The 19,103-nt window shown below is 48.3% G+C and overlaps 1 protein-coding gene across 1 annotated transcript; it reads right to left on the bottom strand.

Moving 5' to 3' along the window:
• Window positions 1–137: 137 nt before the first annotated feature.
• On the bottom strand, window positions 138–15,011 carry LOC100980370 (peptidyl-prolyl cis-trans isomerase A-like). The gene has a single exon (XM_055101181.2). The coding sequence runs from the start codon at window positions 4,985–4,987 to the stop codon at window positions 4,451–4,453; it is 537 nt and encodes a 178-aa protein (XP_054957156.2). The 5' UTR covers window positions 4,988–15,011; the 3' UTR covers window positions 138–4,450.
• Between the last annotated feature and the right edge of the window lie 4,092 nt (window positions 15,012–19,103).

Here is a 19,103-nt window from a genome sequence, read left to right as displayed (position 1 = left end):
CGGGGGGGAGAGGAGGGAGGCGGGGACCTTAGGTGTCTTGCAGGCGCCTCCGGGAGGTGCTGGAGAGGCTCAGGGCGGCCGGCACACCTGGGGCTTGGGGCGGGGGGCTGCGAGGGAGGGGGAGCCACAGAGCGCAGGAGCTTTGGAGCGCCTGCCCTCTTTCCCCCCGAGGACACAGGCTGCCAGTCGCTCAGCAGAAAACATCACACACGATCCCAACAGAGTCCTAGAACCCGAGGCTAGCAGGCTTTGAGAGCGACACAAAGCCTCAGAGATGAGAACAACCCCCTCATTTTACAGATGAAGAAATTGCCGCTCAGGTTGAGAGGCTTGCTCCAAGTCACCTCAGGTCTCCACACTCCCCTGTGTTTTCCTGTCTCATCCACGTGTCCCTCAAAGTGACAAGTGTGGGGGAGGGAGGACAGTCTTGTCCTATTAGCGCACAGGGCGGTTGTGGAGGCCACCTCGGCACCATGGCGTCTGCTGCCAGAGGCGGGAAGCCCCTTGACCCTGGCAGAGGCCCGGCGGCGCAGTGGGAGGTGGGGCAATGGAGGAACCGTGGGGTGAGGCTGGGCGGTGGGATCAGGGAAGGAGCCAGGGACAGCTGCTCCCAAGACCCCAACCCATTAGGCTGCTGGGGGCTGTTGGGAATCACTTGGGCTTCTGGGTGAGTGGGGGATGGTGTCTGGGGCTCTGAGAGACACGTGCACCTTGCTGTGCAGCATGGAGTGTGTGCAGGAGGCTGTGACCCCGCGTTCCTGTGAGATGCACCTCCAGTGAGATCGCACTGACTTGTCAGATGACGTGTTGCAGGGGAGAGGGGGCGGTGGGGAGAGGAAGAAGGTGGCTGTCCCTAGCACTAGAGGGAGAAGGCAGGGCCTTGTTAAACACTGGCCGGCAGTGGGGCCGGGAGAGGAGAGCTGGGGTCAGGCCTGGCCCTGGCCCGCTTTGCCAGCCTCCCTCCTGACCTGCAGTTTTCCCTCACAACTCCTCCCTGCCCAGTTTGGCTTGGAGAGCCAGTGGATACCAGAGGACATGGGTGCACTTCTGGGCCGGCTACGTTGGTGGACTTTTGTGATCAGAGCAGCCCCATCGAAGGCCAGGGGCCAGGGAGGGCAAGGTGGTGGCCTGGGCTCTCCTCCCAGGAGCCACCCTGCTCTCAGGGGTCCTAACAGCTTGGCCTTCCAGGCTTTGAGGGCTGTGGGTGTCTGTGTGCAAATGAGCTGCTACCTTCTGGGAGGAAGCAGTCTTTCTGTGGAAAGAAGCTTGGGTGGGGAAGAGATGAGAGTGGGGCTCTGTCAGCCTCTGAAGGAGGGGTCCAAGGGAGGAGAGATGAGTAGAGAGGAGAAGAGCCTGAGGCCTAACCTGTATCCAGAGGCCCTCAGCCAGAGGCTGGCCTCGCCTCCAAAGAGTTCCTGAGAACCCTCTTCAGGAGGGTGGAGGGCAGGCATTGCTTCTGCTGGTTCATTCTCCCGTCTGACTCCAAGGCATTTCCACAATGTCTATAGACCCTGGGTTAGGGACTGTGTCAGCAATAAACAGCCTCCGCCTCCACTTCCAACAGGGTTGGAAGATAATGGAAGTCTTCTCCTGGACCTGGAACAGCTGACACCAGGGCTGCTGGAGGCATCACCCTGCACCTCCCTCACTGTAACGCTTTATTAGAATGGCTTGTTAAATCCCCCAGCTTCATCACTAAATCGTATGTTACTGGAGGGCAGGGATGGCGTCTGCCTTGTTCTCTGTGGTTTTCTCAGAGTTTAGCATGGTGCCTAGCACAGGGCAAAACCTCATCGAAGGAAGGGTGCAGAGGAAAGAGGAAATGACCCACACTTGTATTCACACTCCGGGGGGTGAGCACACAGCCTTTTGCAGGAATAATATAAGAAGAGCCAGACTTCATTAATTTGGAATTTGCAATAATACAGACACTGCAACCTTGAGCCCAGTGAGTAAAAATTTAAAATATCTTCTATTTTTAGGGTCTTATTCATGAAGGAGAAGGATAAATAGAAATAAATAGCTTACATTTGTATAGTGCTTTAGTGCTAAATTCTTGTGTATAAACAATCTAATTTGGTATTTACAATAACCTTGAGAGGTAGGAAAGAGATAAGGCTGTCTGGGCAGTCAGCCACCTCCTCGGCTGCCGTCACAACAAAGGAGAAGGCTCAAATCCTGCAGGAGGATGTCATTATGAATAGGCCAGTGCAGAGAGCCACAGAGACCTGACCCACGTGAGGTAACTCAGTTGGCTTGGGAATCTTTTCATCTCTCTTCCAGGAAGTACAGGTCACCAGTTACCACAGGAGAGAAAAACAGCCCTTAAAAATATGCTCAACAATGGAATAGAATTGAGAGTCCAGAAATGAACCCGTACAATTATGTTCAATTGTTTTTGACAAGAACACTAGGACAATTAAATGGGAAAGAAAATATTTTTAACAAATGGTGCTGGGGCAATTGGATTTCCACATGTAAAAGAATGAAGTTGGGCCCCTTTCTAATACCATATACAAAATTTGGGGCTGGGTGCAGTGGCTCATGCCTATAATCCCAGAACTTTGGGAAGCTGAGGTGGGCGGATCACTGGAGCTTAGGAGTATGAGACCAGTCTGGGCAATACGGTGAAACCCTATCTCTACAAAAAAATTAGCTGGGCATGGTTGCGCATGTCTATAGTACCAGCTACTTGGGAGGCTGAAGTGGGAGGATTGCTTGAGGCCAAGAGGTTGAGGCTGCAGTGAGCCATGATTGTGCCTCTGCACTCCAGCCTGGGTGACAGAGTAAGACCCTGTCTCAAAACAAAAAACAAAAAACAAAACAAAAGACTTAAAATAGACCTTGATGTAAGAACTAAAATCATAAAACTTTTAGAAGAAAACATAGGCAATAAATCTTTGTGACCTTGGATTAGTCAATGGTTTCTTAGATATGACACCAAAAGCATAAGTGATGAAAGAAAAAACAGATAAATTGGTCTTCATCAAAATTTAAAACTTTTGTGCTTCAATGACACCATCAAGAAAATGAAAAGACGGCCAGGCACAGTGGCTCACACCTGTAATCCCAGCACTTTGGGAGGCCGAGGTGGGTAGATCGCCTGAGGTCGGGAGTTCGAGACCAGGCTGGCCAATATGGAGAAACCCCATCTCTACTAAAAATACAAAAATTAGCCAGGCGTGGTGGTTCATGCCTGTAATCCCAGCTACTCGGGAGGCTGAGGCAGGAGAATCGCTTGAACCTGGGAGGCAGAGATTGTGGTGAGCCGAGATTGTGCCACTGCACTCCAGCCTGGGCAACAAGAGCAAAACTCCGTCTCAAAAAAAAAAAGAAAGAAAATGAAAAGACAACCCATGGGATGAGAGAAGATATTTGCAAAGTATGTACAGCAGCCCCCCCCCTTATCCTCAGTGGGTACATTCCAAGACTCTCAATGGATGCCTGAAATTGAAGAAAGTACCAAGCCCTATATACACTATATTTTTTCCTATACATACATACCAATAACAAGGTTTAATTTATAAATTAGGTGCAGTAAGAGATTAGCAATAACATAATAAAATAGAACAATTATAACAATATACTGTAATAAAAGTTACGTAAATGTCTCTCTCTTTCTCTGTCAGAATATCTTCCTGTGCTATCCTCCCTGTTCTTGTGATGGTGAGCACAGTGACACAATACGATGGGGTGAGATGAAGTGAGGTGGATGATGTAGTGTTAAGCTGTGATGTAGCATTAAGCTACTATTGACCTTCTGTATTCTGCATCTGTGTAACCATCCCTTGCAGTGAATGGCTTGGAGTCACTTTTCAGGGGATCTTTTGCTGACGTCTTCTAGTAGGCTCAGTGCTTTGTGGCACCACAATCAGGACACATTTCTGTCCATGTCTTCACAAATATATAATGCCTTTTCCGTCTTTTTTTTTTGAGATAGAGTCTCGCTCTGTTGCCCAGGCTGGAGTGCAGTGGTGCGATCTCGGCTCACTGCAAGCTCCACCTCCTGGGTTCACGCCATTCCCCTGCCTCAGCCTTCCAAGTAGCTGGGACCGCAGGTGCACGCCACGACGCCTGGCTAATTTTTTTTGTATTTTCAGTAGAGATGGGATTTCACCGTGTTAGCCAGGGTGGTCTCGATCTCCTGACCTTTGGTAGGCCCACCTCGGCCTCCCAAAGTGCTGGGATTAGAGGAGTGAGCCACCGCTTCCAGCCTCTTCTTTCTTTTTATTTTATTTTTTTGCAATTGTTATTTAGTTTTTATCTCATAATCATAAACTTAACTCTGAAATCCAGCTAGGCATGGAGGAGAATAAGGCAAACATGGAACCCAAAGGGAACTGAGAGATAGCACAAAGATTAGAGGCTACTGTGAGCAAATGAGGTGGAGGGTGCTCTCCTGAGCTACAAAAGGAATGATCTGGTGGTTAAGATAAAACACAAGTCAAACTTAGTAGAGTTGTCCACAGTCGGCAATGGTGATCTTCTTGCTGGTCTTGCCATTCCTGGACCCAAAGCGCTCCGTGGCCTCCGCAATATTCATGCCTTCTTTCACTTTGCCAAGGACCACATGCATGCCATCCAACCACGCAGTCTTGGCAGTGCAGTTGCAAAACTGGGAACCATTTGTGTTGGGTCCAGCATTTGCCATGGAAAAGATGCCAGGACCTGTATGCTTCAGAATGAAGTTCTCATCATCAAATTTCTCCCCATAGATGGACTTGCCACCAGTGCCATTATGGTGTGTGAAGTCACCACCCTGACACATAAACCCTGGAATAATTCTGTGAAAGCAGGAACTCTTATAACCAAACCCTTTCTCTCCAGTGCGCAGAGCAGGAAAGTTTTCTGCTGTCTTTGGAAACTTGTCTGCAAACAGCTTGAAGGAGATGTGGCCCAAGGGCTCGCTGTTGATGGTGATGTCAAAGAACACGGTGGGTTGACCATGGCTGGGCATATATATACTATAATATATGTGACATGGCATGACAGGGCTCCCGGCGGCATCGGAATCTGTGGTATGGGGTTTCTTTTAGGGGTAGTGAAATGTTCTGACATTAGTAGTGATGGTTGTACAACTCTGAATATTCTAAAAGCCACTCAGTTGTATACTTTAAAAGGGGGGATTTTATGGTATATGAACTATATCTTGATAAAACTGTTGTTTTAAAAAAAAAGTCCAAATGTTTAATTCCATCATTCTTTGTTAATCAAGAATTCTGATTATGGATTGGTTTTCACAGAAGCTGTGGTTCTGTCCCCAAAAGTCCGCATACTCCTCTTTGTTTGGCCAAAGCTTGCCCATTCCTCAAAGTTCAGTTCAAGTCTTGCCTCTAACACGAAGCAGCCCTAGTTTCCCCAACCATGCTAGTCTTTTCTTTCTATATTCAGTTTTTTTTTTTTTTTTTTTTTTTTGAGACAGAGTCTGGCTCTGTCGCCCAGGCTGGAGTGCAGTGGTGTGATCTCGGCTCACTGCAAGCTCCGCCTCCCGGGTTCACGCCATTCTCCTGCCTCAGCCTCCCGAGTAGCTGGGACTACAGGCGCCCGCCACTACGCCCGGCTAATTTTTTGTATTTTTAGTAGAGATGGGGTTTCATCGTGTTAGCCGAGATGGTCTTGATCTCCTGACCTCGTGATCCGCCCGCCTCGGCCTCCCAAAGTGCTGGGATTACAGGCGTGAGCCACCGCGCCCGGCTCTATATTCAGTTTTAACTGTCTGCATTTTCACGTGGGCACCAAAAGCACATGGAGGGGAAACAGCACTGGCCTACAGTGGAAAAATGGGGGCCACATTAACAAGCCTTATGATCTGTGCAAAATAACCTCAAAGAGCCTCAGTTTCCTCATGTGTACAATGGCTATGAAAATCTCTACCTGTCCTCCCTCTTAAGGTTGTGGGGAGATGACAGATCCTTTTTGAGCTGTAAAGCACCACAGAAAAAAAAGTGCTATTAATACTGTTAGAATCATCAGTTACCATTCCTTATATGCAAGGCGCTCAGTTAAGAGAGAAGGGTATTAACTGCCTTTAATGTAAAAATTGAGCTGAAGAGGAAATTAGTTCTCCAAGCCTAAGTGCTGAAGTCTGGTATAAATAGTGGATATTAAGGGAGGAAGATGGTTCCTACCAGCAGGAAAGGACAGGCAAGACAGCTTCACATGGAGGAAGGCAGGGCTTAGCTTCAGAGAATCAGAGGGTTAGGGCCCCCAGGCAGGGAGCTTAAATCAAAAGTGGATGTGGGAGGAACCGGGTTGCTTGGAGGTGAGAATGGTTTGTTTAGACTCTAGACCAGCGCTGTCTAGTGGACCTTTCGGTTACGATGTGTATTAGTCTGTTTTCTCACTGCTATGAAGAACCATCTTAGACAGGGTAATTTATAAAGAAAAGAGGTTTAGACCTGGTGCGATGGCTCACACCTGTAATCCCAGCACTTTGGGAGGCCAAGGAGGGCAGATCACCTGAGGTCAGGAGTTCGAGACCAGCCTGGCCAACATGGTAAAACCCTGTCTCTACTAAAAATACAAAAAATTAGCCGGGTGTGGTGGCGCAACTGTAACCCTAGCTATTCGGGAGACTGAGGCAGGAAAATCACTTGAACCCGGGAGGCGGAGGTTGCAGTGAGCCGAGATTGTGCCATTGCACTCCAGCCTGGGAAACAAGAGTGAAACTCTGTCTCAAAAAAAAAAAAAAAAAAAAACAGAAAACAAACAAACAAAAAAACAACCATTGGATCTCGTGAGAACTCCCTCACTATCACGAGAACAGCAAGGGGAAGTCCGCCCCCATGATTCAATTACTTCCCACCAGATCCCTCCCTCTACACGTGGGGATTACAATTTGAGATGAGATTTGAGTGGGGACACAAAGCCAAGCCATATCATGATGGAAATGTCTGTCTAACATAAATATAATGAGAGCTGCATATATAATTTTATATTTTCTAGTAGCCATATTAGAAAAAGTGAAAAAAGGTGTAATATTCATTTTAATATATTTTATTTAACCCAATATATCCAAAATAGTACCATTTTAACATGTAATCAATATCAAAATTATTATTTCTTTAACCCCTCCACCCCCTTTTTTAAGAGATGGGGTCTTTCCCTGTCGCCCATGCTGGAGTGCAGTGGTGTGATCACAGCTTATTGTAGCTTCCAACTTCTGGGCTCCAGTGATCCTCCCACCTCAGCCTCCTGCGTAGCTGGGACTACAAGTGTGCAGCCACCCCACACACAGCTCAAAAATTACTAATGAGATATTTTACCTTCTTGTATGTGCCAAGTCTTAAAATCTGGTGTGTATTTTACACATCTCAATTCAGAGGCTCAATTTTCAACAGAGTGAAATGTAGTCTTACTATAGCAATAAAGTTGTGTTTAATATAAAAACATTTACACTGCTTCCATTTTAAAATTTTATATTAATTAAAATTAAGGCCAGGCGCAGTGGCTCACACCTGTAATCCCAGCACTTTGGGAGATCAAGGCTGGCAGATCACTTGAGGTCGGGAGTTCGAGACCAGCCTGGCCAACATGGTGAAACCTGTCTCTATCAAAAAAATACTAAAATTAGCTGGGTGTGATGGTGGGTGTCTGTAGTTCCAGCTACTCGGGAGACTGAGATGGGAGAATTATTTGAGCCTGGGAGTCATAGGTTGCAGTGAGCTGAGATTGCACCACTGCACCCAGCCTGAGTGACAGAATGAGACCTTGTCTCAAAATAAAAGTTAAGTAAAATTAAAATTTAGTTCCTAAGTCACACTGGCCATATTTCAGACGTTAAGTAGCCACAAGTGCTGGCTGCTCAGTGCAGACCTGGGGTTAAGATCCTGTGGTAGGTTTTGAGACTGAAGCTGAAGGCAGTTTCTCTATTCACACCTCCAGCCCAGTCCCCCCTGGGCTCCTGGCTCACACCCAACTGCCTTCAGACACATCTGTCTGGGGTCTGGATTATGACGGTGATGATGCCAATGAGGGTGATGAAGAGCCCTAGACCCCAGGAGGTCACCCTGCCGTGGAAATGCGGAATCCTAACTTTGTAAAGTACTTTAAGGCTCACCTAGGGATGGTTACCTCCAGCTGGGATCCTGGACCCCTAGGGGTCTGTATTAGTCCATTTTCATACTGCTATGAAGAAATACCTGAGACTGGGTAATTCATAAAGAAAAAAAGGTTTAATGAGCTCACAGTTCCACATGGCTGGGGAGGCCTCACAATCATGGTGGAAGGTGAGGGACGAGCAAAGGCATGTCTTACATGGCAGCAGGCAAGAGAGTGTATGCAGGGGAACTGCCCTTTATAAAACCATCAGACTGGGCCAGGCGCGGTGGCTCACGCCTGTAATCCCAGCACTTTGGGAGGCTGAGATGGGTGGATCATGAGGTCAGGAGATCAAGACCATCCTGAATAACATGGTGAAACCGTCTCTACTAAAAATACAAAGAATTAGCCAGATGTGGTGGCAGGCAACTGTAATCCCAGCTACTCAGGAGGCTGAGGCTGAGGAGAATGGCATGAACCAAGGAGGCAGAGCTTGCAGTCAGCCGAGATGGCGCCACTGCACTCCAGCCTGGGCGACAGAGCAAGACTCCATCTAAAAAAAAAAAAAAACCATCAGATCTCTTGAGACTTACTATCATGAGAACAGCATGGTAAAAACCTGCCCCCATGATTCAGTTACCTCCCACTGGGTCCCTCCCATGATACGTGGGGCTTATGGGAACTACAATTCAAGATGAGATTTGAATGGGGCCGCGGCCAAACCATATCAGAGTCCTTGAAGGTGCTTATGAGGGTCTGATGACTGTTTTCCAGACCTCAAAATATCTAACAAATCATACATTTACCAGAGGCGTGTCTGCCCAGGGTAACAACAGCAACATAGCCTATGCTTTCAGCTGTCAAGAGAGCAGCTCAGGTTGATAGCCCCAGTTCTCTCCATCCACATCACAGGCCCGGCTGCTTCTGTTAACTCTGCAGTATTTCCTGAGCCCCCTTGCCGCCAGGCATGTGCACGTCGGGGCTTGGGCCATGAGCCAGCCAGGGTCCAGCTCCCACAGAGCCATATTCTGCACACGCATCTGGGTGGCAACAGACAACAAATAAATGTGAATCCGGGATGACGCTGCTTCGTGGAAGAGTACACCAGGCGAGGGGGTCAGGGAGAGGAGGGAGAAGGGTGCACGGATGGGCTGTTTGTTCTAAGGGTGGTCGGTGGGAAGCAAGGCCCCCGGGGAAGCATGGAGGACCCCCGCAGATCTCTGGGACTGGGATTTTCAGGCCAGGCACCGGCACCCGTTGCAGTGCCTGGGCCTTTGAGAGCCGTGTAGGAGTTAGTGCGGTGGTCACACTGTCGCTGCAGTAGAAACCTTGGTTGTTAGGGTGTTGGAGACAGGCTTTCATTTTTTAAAATGCCTTATTATTATTATTATTATTATTATTTTGAGATGGAGTCTTGCTCTGTCACCCAGCCTGGAGTGCAGTGGCGCAATCTTGTCTCGCTGCAACCTCCGCCTCCCGGGTTCAGGCGATTCTCGTGCCTCACCCTCCGGAGTAGCTGGGACTACAGGCGTGCACCACCACGCCCAGCTAATTTTTGTATTGGCATCTCAGGTGACGCGCCCTCCTCGGCCTCCCAAAGTGCTGGGATTACAGGCGTGAGCCACCACACCCAGTCTAAACCTCTTTTTATAAATTACCCTGTCTAAGGTGGTTCTTCATAGCAGTGAGAAAACAGACTAATACACATCATAACCGAAAGGTCCACTAGACAGTGCTAGTCTAGAGTCTAAACAAACCATTCTCACCTCCAAGACGGGGGTCTCCCCATGTTGGCCAGGCTGGTCTTGAACTCCTGATCTCTAGTAATCCACCCACCTTGGCCTCCCAAAGTGCTGGGATTACAGGTGTGAGCCACCAAACCCGGCCTTGCCTTCTTATTATGTAGCATATATACATAAACATGATATCTAATAAAATATATATGTAAGTTATGGAGCATAATACGAAGCGAGCACCCATAAACCCACCAGCCATCACCCTTGCCTCCAGCTTCGTCCTTCTCTTCCCACCCCCATGCTCCTCATCTACTCCCCTGAATGCTGGTTTTTTCGTGTTTTTTTTGTTTGTTTTGTTTTTTGAGATGGAGTCTCACTGTGTCGCCCAGGCTGGAGTGAAGTGGCACGATCTCGACTCACTGCAACCTCTGCCTCCCAGGTTCAAGCAATTTTCCCTGCCTCAGCCTCTGGAGTAGCTGGAATTACAGGTGCCTGCCACCATGCCTGGCTAATTTTTGTATTATTGTTATTATTATTATATATTTTTTGAGACGGAGTCTCGCTCTGTCGCCCAGGCTGGAGTGCAGTGGCGCGATCTTGGCTCACTGCAAGCTCTGCCTCCTGGGTTCACGCCATTCTCCTGACTCAGCCTCCCAAGTAGCTGGGAGTACAGGTGCCCGCCACCACGCCAGGCTAATTTTTCGTGTTTTTAGTAGAGATGGGATTTCACCGTGTTAGCCAGATGGTCTCAATCTCCTGACCTTGTGATCTGCCCACCTCAGCCTCCCAAAGTGCTGGGATTACAGGCATGAGCCACCACACCCAGCCTAATTTTTGTATTTTTTAGTAGAGACCGGGTTTCGCCATGTTGGTGAGGCTGGTTTTGAACTCCCAACCTCAGGTGATCCACCACCTCAGCTTCCCAAAGTGCTGAGATTACAGGTGTGAGCCATCGTGCCTGGCCCTGAATGCTGTTATTATTCCCTTAAAAAAGTTTCAGTACTGGCCAGGCATGGTAGCTCACTCCTGTAATCCCAGCACTTTGGGAGGCCGAGGCAAGTGGATCACCTGAGGTCGGGAGTTCAAGACCAGCCTGACCAACATGGAGAAATCCCGTCTCTACTAAAAATACAAAATTAGCCAGGTATGGTGGTTCATGCCTGTAATTCCAGCTACTCAGGAGGCTGAGGCAGGAGAATCGCTTGAAACCTGGGAGGCGGAGGCTGCGGTGAGCCGAGATCACAGCATTGCACTCCAGCCTGGGCAATAAGAGCAAAACTCCGTCTCAAAAAAAAAAAAAAAAAAAGTTTCAGTACTTTGTATGTATCTCTAAACATCATACTAATGAATTTTTCTTGTTGTAGAGCTTTATAATAACAATACCACCTGCGTTTGAATTCAAGGGAAATGAAAACACATCAGTGCAAAGACCTGCACCCAAGGCAGTATCCTTCAAACTCGCGGAGAAGTGGAAGCCACTCAAATGTCATCAGCTGGCGAATGGATGAACAAAATGTGGCATATCGACATAGGTGGTTATTTGGCAATAAAAAGGAATGAGGCTCTAATATATCCCACAACAAAGGGTGAAACCCCCAAAACAGTGTGCTAAGTGAAAGAAGCCAGACCCAAAAGACTACATAGTGTAAGATTCCATGTATAGGAAATGTCTAGAAAAGTCAACTCTATAGAGACGGAAGTAGATGAGTGATTGCCTGGGGCTGGGGGTAAGAAGAAGGAGAAGTAACTGAAAATAGGCTTGAGGTTTATTTTTGGGGCGATAGAAACTTCTTTCTCTCAATTATGTTTCTGAGACTTTTTTTGTCATTGCGTAGAGCTGTAGTTCATTTATTTTCACAATTCTATAATAGTCTGTCACGTGATTATGTCACAATTTATTTCTCTGATCTCCTGTCAATGGACATTTGAGTTACTTTTTGTTTTTTGCTATTACAAAATGATTTGCCAGGAACATTTTGTACATGTCCCCTTGGTATACATAAGCAATTTTATATCTGTTGAATCTAATAGCAAGATATCAGGGCTTGTAAATTGTATGCCTTTTTTTCATTCCATTTTTTAGTGGTTCATTTTTATTGTATTCTACAAGAAGGATTATTCCCCTAACAAACTGGAAATTAACACAGAAACAAGACAGGTCCTCCACCACAGTTTGAGAGAAGTACTGCTGTAGGGAATACACTGAGAGTAAAGTCACTGGGCCAAGGCTGTGCAGGTGTTCAAAGGTATGCAAAAGTTCAAGGGTATCCAGATGTCAAATTGCTTTCAAAATAGTTGCACTGATTTGCACTCCCACCAACAGTGGATAAGAGTTCCCACATTGCTCCATAGCTTCACCAACACTTACTACTGTCCAATTTTTTAATTTTTGCCAATTTGAGGGGCATGACATTTTCATTACCTTGTTGCTGATGAGGTTAAATATCTTTGCATATGTTTACAGGACATGTGTGCTTTCTCCTCTGTGATATTCCTGTTTGTGTTCTTTGCCCATTTCTTTTCTTTTCCATACTGATTCTTAAGAGTTCTTTATATATTCTTGATATTAATCCTTTGTCATTTAAATGTGTTGCAGATATCATTTCCAGTCTGTGACTTGCATGAATTTCTTTGGTGGTGGTAGGGGGGGTGTCTTTTGATAAACAGGAGGTCTTACTTTGAATGCAGTTGGATTCTATCTCTTTTTTCTTTTTTGGCCAGCTCTTCTTCACTCATGCTGTTTTCCTGGGCAAAGCTCCTGCACGGCCCTCATCAAACCGACAAGCCTTTTTTAATCTGCACCCTGCTGCTTCCAGCCTCCTCTCAGTCCCACTTTATACTCAGTAGTTTATTCCAGAGCTGATGTTTTCACCTCTGAGTCTCTCTGCTGCAAAGACCCTCTTTTGTCTGCTTGTAGAACCCCCAAGTCATTCCTCAAACCCCACTCTGGCACAACCTCTGCTTCTCAGAAGCTCTTCCAGACCCCCAAGGCTGAGTCACTTCTTCTATTCAGTGAACCCCAAGCTGAGCATCGGATGATTGCTAGTATATAGGTTTTTCATTACTCAAATGGGACAATTAGGCTGGGCGCGATGGCTCATGCCTGTAATCCCAGCACTTTGGGAAGCCGAGGCAAGTGGATCACTTGAGGTCAGGAATTCAATACTAGCCTGGCCAACTTGGCAAAACCCCATCTTTACTAAAAGTACAAAAATTAGCTGGGTGTGGTGGCGGGCTCCTGTAATCTCAGCTACTCGGGAGGCTGAGGCAGGAGAATCACTTGAACCCAGGAGATGGAGGTTGCAGTAAGCGGAGATCATGCCACTGCACTCCAGCCTGGGTGACAGAGCAAGACTCCCTCTCAAAAAATAAATAAATAAAATAAAATAAAATAAAATAAAATAAAGATAAAATGGGATAATCACTACTTTTAATAAGTGAAATTTATTTAATGTTAATTTTACATTTCAAAAAATGAGATTCTTTAAGAATGGGATGCTTGGAAGGGGAAAACAATCGGGAAACGCTGCTCTCTGGCCAGTAATGTCTCTGGTATCCTCGACATCATCCTGTCCACATCCGAACGTTTTCAAGGACAGAAGCTCACTACTTCTGTGGGCTGAGCCACTGTGGTTGTTAGAAACTGCTTTGTTATGCTAAATATGTCTCCTGCCTCATCTTTAGGTTTATTGTTTTTCTTTTTCTTTTTTTTCTCTTTTTTTTTTTTTTTTGAGACAGAGTCTCGCTGTGTCGGCCAGGCTGGAGTGCAGTGGTGCAATCTCAGCTTACTGCAACCTCCGCCTCCTGGGTTCAAGCAATTCTCCTGTCTCAGCCTCCCAAGTACCTGGGATTATAGGCATGCGCCACCAAGCCTGGCTAATTTTTGTATTTTTAGTAGAGACGGGGTTTCACTATGTTGGCCAGGCTGGTCTTGAACTCCTGACCTCAGGTGATCTACCCACCTCAGCCTCCCAAAGTGCTGGGATTACAGGCATGAGCCACCGCCCCAGGCCAGGCTTATTGTTTTTCACTGTGCTTTCTAGAGAAACAATGAGTCTTTTCTCTTTGACATGGCCACTGTCCAAGATGAGAGGTAGCAACCCCATGTCTTTTTTTTTTTTTTTTGAGATGGAGTCTCACTCTGTCACCCGGGCTGGAGTGCAGTGGCATGATCTCGGCTCACTGTAAGCTCTGCCTCCCAGGTTCACACCATTCTCCTGCCTCAGCCTCCAGATTAGCTGGGACTACAGGCGCCCGCCACCACGCCTGGCTAATTTTTTGTATTTTTATTAGAGATGAGGTTTTACTGTGTTAGCCAGGATGGTCTTGATCTCCTGACCTGGTGATCTGCCCGCCTTGGCCTCCCAAAGTGCTGGGATTATAGGCATGAGCCACCACACCCAGCCACAACCATGTCTAAGCATGTCTCCTTTTCTCCAGGAGAAACACAGTGCCTTCAGTGATTCCCGGGGAGAGAAGTTCTCTGTATCCTGATGCTCTGTCATCTTCTCATGGATGGACTGCAGATTTTCCACATCTCTCCTAAACTATGCTGCCCGTATTTAAGTAAAGCCTGTGGGCTGGCCTAACATGCGCAGAGGGAGCCCTGGTCCACTTAATGCAATTCCTTCCCTTGGTGCAGCCGAAGAGGGCTGAGGTTGTTCTGGCAGCCTCCTCACCTGCTGCAGCTCATATAGAAACTGAGAGTCAGGCCGGGCGCGGTGGCTCACGCCTGTAATCCCAGCACTTTGGGAGGCCTGAGGCTGGCAGATCACGAGGTCAGGAGATCGAGACCATCCTGGCTAACACGGTGAAACCCTGTCTCTACTAAAAATACAAAAATTAGCCGGGCGTAGTGGCGGGCGCCTGTAGTCCTAGTCCCAGCTACTCGAGAGGCTGAGGCAAGAGAATGGCGTGAACCCAGGAGGCGGAGCTTGCAGTGAGCGGAGATGGAGCCACTGCACTCCAGCCTGGGCGACAGAGCGAGACTCCGTCTCAAAAAAAGAGAAAAGAAACTGAGAGTCAGTGCAAACCCTCAGATCTTTTCCGTGTGAAAAATGGCCAGTTTGTCGATGTGCATCTGACTTCTCTCGTTTAAATGCTGACTGTCAAGTTCAATCTTAATTTCTTTTGACTCACTCAGCAATCCCATCTTAACTCTCACGTCTCATTTTAGCTCTTCCCCTCAGTTTTCGGTCAAGCACAAACTTACTAAGCAAGATGTTGTTTTGTTTTGTTTTGTTTTGTTTGAGATGGAGTCTAGCTTTGTCACCAGGCTGGAGTGCAGTGGTGCGATCTCAGCTCATTGCAACCTCCACCTCCCGGGTTCAAGCGATTCTCGTGACTCAGCCTCCCAAGTAGCTGGGATTACATGTGCCCATCACCATGCCTGGCTAATTTTTGTATTTTTAGTAGAGATGGGGTTTCACCATGTTGACCAGGTTGGTCTTGAACTCCGAACCTCCAGTGATCTGCCTGCCTCAGCCTCCCAAAGTGCTGGGATTACAGGTGTAAGCCACTGTGCCCGGCTGTTAGGTGTATTTCACCACAGTAAAAAACAATAAATTACAAAAAATGGTGACATGCCAGGGACAATGCTGTGTGGCAACTCATCTGGCCCTGTCTCCAGTGTACCCTGCTATAGGATGTCAGGCCCAGAATCCCAGGAAGCAGGGGAGGAGAGGCAGGTACCTCTTCATTTCAGGCCCAGGATACAGCCCAGCTCTGCCGTGGCTGCGGACAGTGACAATCTATCTCTGCCTCCCAGGCCAGGAACATGTGAGTAAGCTTTGACTCATATCTGTCTTTTCTCCTATTGCCTAATCTTGCCTGGTCTTAATTAAAAATGTCTCCTTCCCTTTCTTACACTCACTCATTCCTCCGCAGATTTTCACCGAGACCTACGAAGAGCAGTCACCGACCCTGTGCCCAGACACCTTGGTGAGCAGGGACAGCCTGGTCGCACTGTTATAGGAAAGGGGTCCCGATCCAGACCCCAAGAGAGGGATCTTGGATCTTGCTCAAGAAAGAATTCAGGGCGAGTCTGCGGTGCAAAGCAAAAGCAAGTTTATTTAGAAAGTCAAGTGGTGAAAGAACAGCTACTCCATAGACAGAGTAGGGCGTTCCCAAAAGTAAGAGGAGGAATGCATCCACCCTAGGTACAGTGCTTGTATATATATAGGATAAAAAAAGATCATGGGGAGATGTGCTCTGCTACAGGGTTTGTGATAAAGGATTCTTTTTTAAAATTACCAAATTTTGCGAGAATCAATATTATTATCTTTGAAGCAAAATTAGGAATGCCTTTGTTCTCGAGATATCGGGATATCTGGACACTCCGAAGTTTGGGTTTGTTAGTAAACATTATTAATCCATTTCCTTAACTGTAAACATCTAGAGGCTGGGAATACCCTTCTGGGAATGCAAGTCCCAACTTCATTTTCCTAGCCCTCACTCAAGATGGAGTCACTCTGGTTCAAATGCCCGTGATACCACCTCTCCAGGCTCCCGGGATGTTTAAACAAGCCACTCCCAGAGAGGCGATGTGAAAGGTGCAGGGCAGGCCCTGAGCCCTGGCCACAGGCGATGCTTAAGCTGAGCCCTGAAAGGAGGGGTAGGAGTTCAGCAGGCAAGTTGTTAGAAGACTCGCATTTCAAGCAGAAGGTCTGGAAAGACGTGCTGACTGATCGGCAGGAGGCCGTGAGCTGTGGGTGATACGGAGACTGCAGAAGCTGAGGCCATGGAGCTAAGGCGGGCTCAGACTTCCTCCTGAGGGCAACAGGTTTTTAGCTGGGGAGGACCATGACCAAATCTGCCTTTCCCAGTCACCTCTCTGATCTCTTTGATGCAGTGTAGATCTGTGCTTAGCAAACTCAGAAGGCCCTGTCACCACCAGGAAGGAAGAGACCCCACGACTGAGGGCAGTGGTAGGTTTAGGGGCTGGCTGCAGGTGGGACCGAAAGGGGTAGCTGTGGACTGGCTGGCTTTGGAGAGGGGGGTGAAGAGTGGAGGGGGTGATGATGCCTTCTATGGGGAGGGGGACATGCTAGAAACAGTTTTGGGGGAGGTGGGAAGGAGGGTAAGCAGATGAAGGATTTGGGTCTTGGACACGCTGCTAGTTTGGCTTTGACGGTGCAGGTCCTCTGCTATGATGTGAGTGGCTGTGCCCGCCAGTTCCTCTTCTCACTCCCTTCTAGGGCTATGAGATTTGTGACCCTTTCCTCTGCCTGCCTCTGCCCCTGCCCATTGGGACCCTGCTGGACCAGGCATCCATCCTATGGAAATCTCTATGAAGCGTCGACCTCCCTGCCCCCCAGGCATTGGGTGAGTGGCAAGTGAGAGCTGCTCACAGGGCATCAAAGGGGTTCAAAATAGCACCCAAGGCCGGGCATGATGGCTCACGCCTGTAATCCCAGTACTTTGGGAGGCTGAGGTAGGCGGATCACCTGAGGTCAGGAGCTCAAGGCCAGCCTGGCCAACATGGAGAAACCCCGTCTCTACTAAAAATACAAAAATTAGCTGGGTGTGGTGGTGTATGCCTGTAATCCCAGCTACTTGGAGGCTGAGGCAGGAGAATCACTTGAACCCGGGAGGCAGAAGTTGCAGTGAGCAAGATTGCACCATTGCACTCGAGCCTGGGGAAAAAGCGCAAGACTCCATCTCAAAAAAAAAAAAAAAAAAAAAAAAATTGCACCTAAGCCCAAGCCCAGAAGGTGGCCCCGAACCTGGGCCTTCCTTTGAAGCCAGGCCTGGTATTTGCCAAGATCGTGCCTCCTTCCCCCACATCACCAACGTTAACTGCCCTCCATTAGCCGGTGCTGCCTGGGTGCTGCGTGGGCGCTGGCGTGTGAAATGGCAACATGAGGCCGTGTCTACTGAGCCAGGCATCTTAGTGCTTTACACAGAGAAGTGAAACCTCCTAGCAACCCTGTGAGTTAGGTACCATTTGATTCCCATTTTTCAGATAAGGAAACCAAGGCACAAAGTGGTTGGTAGGTGGACTAAGGTCACCCAACAGATGGAGGCAAAACGGGACACGTGTCCCCACCAGGAGCCACCAGCTGTCCCTCCTTCTCCATCCCACAGACTGCGTGAAGCCCTGGGCTACTCCGGCTGGATGGTATCAAGTGTCACATTCTGTGGAGCCAGGATGTTCCTCCAATCCTTTAATCCCGAATCTTTTATTTTGTTTGTTTTGTTTTGTTTTGTTTTGTTTTGACAGAGTCTTGCTCTGTCGTCCAGGCTGGAGTGCTGTGGTGCAATCTCAGCTCACTGCAACCTCTGCCTCCCGGGTTCAAGTGATTCTCCTGCCTCATCCTCCCTAGTAGCTGGGACTACAGGTGCGCGCCACCAAGCCCGGCTAATTTTTGTATTTTTTGTTGAGACGGGGTTTCACCATGTTGGCCAGGCTGGTTATGAACTCCTGACCTCAAATGATCTGCCTGCCTCAGCCTCCCAAAGTGCTGGGATTACAGGCATGAGCCACCACGCCTGGCCTAATCCCAAATCTTAAACCTACTTTTCCTGGTTCTGCCTCTAGTGAAATCAAAGATCCCTCCGCTGCTGTCCCTATGGGAATGTGGACAGGGATGACACCTCTCGCCAGCTCTGGGTGGCCCCTCTGGTCTGGCCCTTTGCTGCCCAGCTCCTCAAGTCCTCCTCAACACCCCTCTTCTCCAGCCCTGCTGCCACTCTCCCCACCTGAGTACAGACCCTCATCATTTCCCACTGGGCCCCCTCTTCTCGTCCCCCCAGTCCCTCTCCCTAGTCCATTTATTTATTCTATTTTGAGATGGAGTTTTGCTCTTGTTGCCCAAGCTGGAGTGCAATGGCGTGATCTCAGCTCACTGCAACCTCTGCCTCCCAGGTTCAAGTGATTTTCCTGCCTCAGCCTCCCAAGTAGCTGGGATTACAGGCATGCACCACCACACCCGGCTAATTTTGTATTTTTAGTAGAGGTGGGGTTTCTCCACGTTGGTCAGGCTGGTCTCGAACTCCCGACTTCAGGTGATCCACCTGCCTCAGCTTGCCAAAGTGCTGGGATTACAGGCGTGAGCCACTGTGCCCGGCCCCTAGTCCATTTTTATACATGGCTCTGAGGATGCTCCAATCTGACCACAGCTTCTGTTCACTTAGCGCCCTGCCCCGGCGTCTCATCACCTTGGGGATAAAATCCACACTCTGAGAGTGAGTGCAAAGTCCTTCCTGGCGTGGCCTCTGCCTCCTCCATTTCCTCAGGCCTTGCTCTACCACACAAGTCCCTCTATTAGTGCCTCCCGATGGCCAGCTCCCTGGCAGGGCTGATAGTGATAAAATGTTCAGTAGTCA

The sequence above is a fragment of the Pan paniscus genome, chromosome 19 (genome assembly GCF_029289425.2).
Source record: "Pan paniscus chromosome 19, NHGRI_mPanPan1-v2.0_pri, whole genome shotgun sequence".
Lineage (NCBI taxonomy): Eukaryota > Metazoa > Chordata > Mammalia > Primates > Hominidae > Pan > Pan paniscus.
Note: the sequence above shows the minus strand (reverse complement) of the source record. Positions and strands in the feature narration are given on the sequence as shown.

Bases quoted from the DNA above. Each gene is read 5' to 3' on its own strand.
- LOC100980370 (XM_055101181.2), bottom strand. From the start codon at position 4,987: ATGCCATGTCACATATATTATAGTATATATATGCCCAGCCATGGTCAA.